This window comes from Vombatus ursinus, unplaced genomic scaffold, assembly GCF_900497805.2.
Source record: "Vombatus ursinus unplaced genomic scaffold, bare-nosed wombat genome assembly UNPS02014816.1, whole genome shotgun sequence".
Lineage (NCBI taxonomy): Eukaryota > Metazoa > Chordata > Mammalia > Diprotodontia > Vombatidae > Vombatus > Vombatus ursinus.
In genome coordinates this window covers 6602592-6608662 of record NW_020954594.1, presented here as the reverse complement: position 1 = coordinate 6608662, position 6071 = coordinate 6602592, and the positions used below count along the sequence as shown (strand labels likewise).

At 49.7% G+C, this 6071-nt stretch overlaps 1 protein-coding gene across 1 annotated transcript in view; it reads left to right on the top strand.

Moving 5' to 3' along the window:
* The window catches only part of UPK2 (uroplakin 2), a 29733-nt gene extending 24428 nt beyond the window's left edge, over nucleotides 1-5305 (top strand). Inside the window, exons 4-9 of the mRNA XM_027835532.1 lie at nucleotides 3212-3283; nucleotides 3324-3464; nucleotides 4092-4223; nucleotides 4410-4548; nucleotides 4857-4927; nucleotides 5169-5305. Of these exons, the coding sequence (XP_027691333.1) occupies nucleotides 3212-3283; nucleotides 3324-3464; nucleotides 4092-4223; nucleotides 4410-4548; nucleotides 4857-4927; nucleotides 5169-5305 (692 nt within the window). The remainder of the gene's footprint in view (nucleotides 1-3211; nucleotides 3284-3323; nucleotides 3465-4091; nucleotides 4224-4409; nucleotides 4549-4856; nucleotides 4928-5168) is intronic.
* The last annotated feature ends 766 nt before the right edge of the window (nucleotides 5306-6071 follow it).

The following is a 6071-nucleotide window of genomic DNA, read 5'->3' as shown; positions in this document are numbered from 1 at the left end:
GAGGGAGGAGGAAGGAAGGGAGGGAGGAAAGAAGGAAGGAAGGGAGGGAGGAAAGAAGGAAGGGAGGGAGGAAGGAGGGAAAAATGGAAGGAAGAAAGAAAGGAGAAAGAAGGGAGAGAGAGAAATAAGCATTTTTAAGTGCCTACTAAGTATCAAGCACTTTACAAATATTGTGTTATTTAATTCTCACAACAAGCCTTCAAGACAGGTGCTATTTTTATCCCCATTTTACAGATGAGGAAACTCAGGCAAATATCCTGAGTGACTTGCCTAGCATCACATAGATACTAAGTGTCCGAGGTTTGGAGCTTGGGTTTGAACTTGAGTCTTCCTGATTCCAAGCCCAGTGCTCTACCTACTTCACCAACTACATGAGAGGTATGCATATATTCGAAATGGGACCTAGAGGAAAAGGAGAGGTTCAGAACACTTAAAGAAAGTGTAAGCGGAAGAGTTCATAACCACCCAGCCTTCTCATCTATGTCCAGCCCCTTAAGCCTCCTCTCATTGCCACTATAGAACCCTAGACCTCAGCTTCACCGGATGGACTTAATGCCTTACCACGCCCCTCTTCCAGTTCTTTGGGCAATGCAGTCATTCCTACACTCCCCTGCCTTACGATCGTGGACCCTGATTCTCAAGGCAAAAGGATGGTTCAAGTATCCCTGTCCAACTGCTACCTGGGCAAGGCTGAACCCTGTCCTTTCCCTCCTCACCAACTCAGTGATTAGGAGCTGGAAGGGACCTAAGAGGTCATTCAGTCCAACTCTTTGTCTCCCCACCCCATTTTACAGATGAGAAAAAAAAGGCCTTGGGAGGTGGAGGAACTTTGCTCTAGGTCACATGGGTAAAGTAACAGAGCCAGGCTTCAAATGCAAGTCTGGCTCCAAATTGAAGTCTTTCAAAAAATTTCTTAAATTTTATTTCATTGAACAAAAAAGTATTTTCTCTCCCTCTTTCCCTCTTCTTCACCCCACTGAAAAAAATAAACAAAATAAATCCAGGTCTTTTTCACACCACACCATACTGCCTCTCAAACACTGTATAATATATGTATGACCCTACTAGTTCCTTTGGGGGAGGAAAGGAAGGCCTGAAATGGTACCAAAGAGCACACAAGCAGGTAAAAGGCTACAAAAACAATTTAGAGTTTTGCTGAGAGTGTCCCTATGTCGCCTGCCACAGTCAGAGGAACCAATGGGTTCTGACTTGGCTGCCATACCTAGAGACTGCTGCATCTCGCTGTGTGCACCTGGACACCTAGGAAGCTTCCCTCCCCCAAACCCTGTAAGACACAATAGATTCCCACTCTCCAAACCAGAGAGGGCAGAGACTAAAGCTGGGGCCAACAACCCAAGCATCCGGGCTTACTTTAAAGCTTTCAAAGCACTTTCCGTTTTCCTCTCTGAGCTCCGCAACAACCCAGTAAATTGGGTACTACTGGTATTGCAACTCCCATTTTATACATGGTGAAATGGCACTCAGAGAAACTGTCACCATGTGGTCAGAGCAAGTTTGAACAGAAATGTCAGAAAGCAGGTTTGAACCCAATTCTTTTTTACTACAAAGTTCTGCATTCTAAACAATACCAAGCTCCAAGCTCTCATTCAGTCTCTGAATCTGAGACTTCTTCCTATTTTATCTGCTGGTTCCATTTTTCTGTTTCCTTTTCCCCTCCCCCTAACCCGGAGACTTGTCCTACTGTTACATTTTCACTGGACAGTCACCACCTTGACTGAGAGCAGCATTAGGGGAAAGATTCCAGGGAGTCTGTGGGTGGAGAGCTGGGGTGAGGGGAAGGTAATGGAGGGGAAAGGATCATCTCCCTCCCCTCTGTTGAAAGGAGGGTGCATGTGGGTGGGATCTCTGTCTGGGATCTCCTGTGGCATCTCTCACAGTTAAGGTCTCAGGGAGGGGCTTTCTGAGGCAAGTTTTAAACCGATGCTCCTTCCCCTCAGTTGTGAAACTGAGCAAAGAATGGAGGTGGAGGTGGGACAGAATGACTTCCCCCTCCTATGGGGTCTTTCTCTCATCCATTTGCAAATCAATTTTTAAAAATAACTGAATGTACAGAACAGGTTTTCCTTCCATCTCTCAGGCTGCTCCAGAGGGCAGCTTCACCACACCCCTAGCCTAGAGTAAGTCTGCCTTTCTGGCCTCCCTTCCTTCCCCTTCCTTTCAGTGCAGAAGCCACAGACAGTTTGAACAGCCCAACCTGACCACCTTCTCCTTGCATCCTTGAGGGGTGGTGGGAAGGAGGGGGGTATGGGGGGAGCCATGGAAGGAAGTACCCAGAGTCAGTCTGCCTCTCAGAGAAAGCTCCATTCCACCCCACTCCAGGGGATGGCACAGACCTGGATATGCCACTTCAGCTGGGCACACTTGGCTTCTCCTCTAGTTTCTTTGTCTCACTTTTCTGCCTACTGTGCCCCAGCCCAGATTCTCTTTGCTCATCTCAGGGGTCCCCAGGGAACCCTGTCCCTATCTCCCTGAGTTTAACAGTACTGAGGCACCTGGGAACACTGGAACTCGCCCCAACACGCCTGGTGTCCTGGGCACATAAAAACACCCACAGCCCCAGGGACCCAAATCAGCATGAACATGCCAGGTCCTGAGGAGACATATAGAAGTGCCTGATTTCATAGGCAGGAACTTCTACAGTCCCTACATATGTGAGACTGGGCTTAGAGGGAGTCAGACTCCAGGGGAAAGAAGAGAGAAGGAAGGGAACATGGCTGTACCTACCCTTAAGGAATCAATTATTCCATCCTCACTACCAGCTTGAATAATAGTAATAACTAGCATTTATGTAGAACTTCAAGGTTTGCAAAGCACTTTATATACATTATCTCCTTTAATATTTGTTATTATCATCATTTTACAGATGAAGAAACTGAGGCTGAGTAAGGTAAAGTGACTCAACCAGGGTCACACATTCTGGTAAGTGAATGGGTCAGAATTCCAACTCAGTTCTTCCTGGCTCTAAATCCACTATACCACCTAGCAGCTTAGCAGTCACCTACACCATAGTTGAGCCCACAGGAGGTAGTAGAAAAGGGCAGTGGACATCACCAGAGAGAGGTCTTCATGACCCTGGAGGCTATATGACCAGAGAAAGGTTGGATTAGATGACCTTTGAGGTCCATTCCAACTCTGAGACTTTGTAAATCATTGCCAGGAGCCTGGGGAGTCCCATCCACCCTCCTTCCAGGACCTCAGGGCCTGTTCCTCTTCCAGAAAAACCAGTCCAGGCCCCTGCAGGCTCTTGGGGCAGAGGGGGCAGGTTAGGCAAGATTCCCCCTCTGGCCCCTCCCATCACTCAGACAAAATCAGCCACCCCAGGGCCTGGTCAGCACACACCTCGGGGACAAACCTTCATAGACTGCCAGATCCCAGCCCCTTCATGATGTCGTTTCTGATGCCCACCCTGCTTCTACTGGTGCTGCTGGATCTCGGGGCTGCAGGTCCTGGTTCCCTGCCCCAGTTCGGGTTGGAGGGAATAGGAATTGGGGTACCTGGCTGGGGCAAGATGGCTCTTCATCTCATGTAGGGTGGGGCTGGAGGTACCTTGTTTCCAGAGATGCTCTGAAGTTGTGCTGGCATTGGTGGGGAGGATAGGAAGTACTGAGAGAATATGAGGGTGCTGGGCATTGAGGTACTTGTCCAATGATAGTGGGTACCCTCAGAGCCCTCTTCAAACTAAAAGGGGAGGATGGGAGGAACAGGGAGGCTCTAGAGCTGGCAGGTCCAGAATTCTGCTCTAGACCTTATGTTCTGTATCCCTAGGGTTAAATCCCAATACCTGTGCCTTCTCAGTCTGTCTACCCTGGCAAAGTGGCCCAAGTCTGCCATCTGGTGGTCAGGTGGGCATTGGCTGGACTCTCTCTGCCTCCAAGGGCTCTGTCCTTCACAGTTCTGGGAAAAGATGCCAGTGTCAAGGATGGAAGCCAGACCCTAGTTCCTTTGAAGTGTAGTCAAGGGAGGTTTGGAGTACAAGGCCTGGGCTGTGTAATACAGTTTAGTCTTTTGTTGGGGCTATTCCTAAGGTCTCAGTTTCTCCATCAAGCCTTCCCTCCTCTGCCTTCCTACAGATTTCAACATCTCCAGTCTCTCTGGCCTATTGTCCCCAGCCCTGGCAGAGAGCCTTCTAGTTGCCTTACCCCCTTGCCACCTCACAGGGGGCAAAGCCTCTCTGAGTGTCAGAAGAGTCAATGAAACCAAAGGTTTGGGTCGCTCCTTCCCCTGAATACCTCATCCTAACCTCCAGAGCCTTTCCTTGTCATCCTTACCCTGGGTACCCCCTTCCCTTCCTTTGTTCTAATCCTTTCCCCAGGAGTATCTTACCCCTACCCCACCCGACTCCACCACACAACTTGATTCCACCCCTTTTATCCCCTCTTCCTGACCAGGAATAACACATAACTTCACAGTAACCCCCTGCCGAGGGCGAAGGGACCTGGTGAGTGTGGTATACAGCAGTGGCAGCTTCACCGTCACCCGACTCAATGCCTACCAACTCACCAACCTGGTACCTGGCACCAGCTACTTGTAGGTGCCCTACCTGGGAGAGGCAAGCACCAGTAGGGGAAAGTAAGGGGTGGAAAGAGGAGTAGTGTATTTCTGTAGGAAGTAGGCAGGATGGATACTTCTTGGGGAGGGCGCATGCTCTGGAGGGAGGAGGGCACTATTGGAAAGGTTATAACTGGAGGAGAGTCCAGAGACTGGTCACAGATCAGAGAGGAGATCTTTATGGAGAGAGAAGTATAGGAGGAACAGCATGGACCTGTATCCCCCTCCTCCAGCACCTCAGCTGCTTACTGAGTTCCTTTCTCCTCAAATTCCCCTTTCCCTCCAAGTGTCTCCTACTCCGTGGAGAAAGGAAATGCTGTAGAACACAGTAACAGAGTCCGGATGGCTACATTGCCTCGTGAGTAACCTCTCCCAAACTGAGCTCCCTACCGTGTGCCTAGCTCTGGTGTTCAGCCCCAGACTCACTTCATGGGTCTTGGGCCTGGACGGAGAGCTCCAGGCAGGGGAAATCCATATACCACCTCCCCACCCAACACCCTCCTCATCAGCCTCTAAATCTCTCATCATCCAACAAAGGAATATTTACTGAGTTTAGGTTTGCAACAGTTTATCCACATTATCTCGTTTGACCTTGACAGGCAGAAAAGTGGAGACCTTGGGGCTGGGCATGGCACGCACCGGGGGCATGATAGTCATTACTGTCCTGCTCTCCGTGGCCATGTTCCTGCTGGTGGTTGGCTTCATTGTTGCTCTGGCCCTCGGCGCTCGAAAATGAAGGCTCTGAGTGAGACCGGGATGGGGCAGCACTCACTTCCTGGGGACTTGGGATTCTACTCCCGGGGCTTCAGTCCTCCCTCCGGACCCTTCACTGACAGCCTTCCTCATTCCCCCTGCTCTTGGCCCTGCTTCAACCTCATCCCCTCACATCGACTTTTCTCCCCAGGATCTCTCTCCCCCTCCCCCACACTCCTCCATTCAATTGGTCTCTCATTCACTAAGGTCAAAAGCAAGCCAAGCCCGGAACTAAAAGGTGGGGGAGATAGAAAGTTTAGATAAACTCTAAGGAGTTTACAATCTACTAAATCCCCAGCCCCCATCCTGAGATCCTTCCCCTATCTACCCCAATCTTCCAATAGAATCTTAGAATTGTAAAAGAAAAGAAGTGTAGTCTGGTGCCACTTATAGTCCTCCCTAGACCCTACTGCTCCCAGGCTTCTTAGCCTCCCTTCTCTGCAGCCCCTCCCTACCCCCTCTCCCCCAGGCACTCCCTTCCCATATCAGTGCCACCTGTCCACCTTCCTTCTCAGCTGATTTCCTGTAATAAAGTATGGATGTTGCCTCTGTCTCCGGAGTCTCCTTTTTCAGCTCCCTCTTACTTAAATGCAAAACACTAGAACCGGCAGAGCTTTTCTCACCCAGTGGGCCAAGATGAGGTTAATAACAACAATAACACAAGCTCCCAGGCTGCCTATCATTTTCAAGTCCCTGCCTTACCACCAACCTCTCAATTCAATATTTAAAAAGTTAGTAGTTTGAAGGGT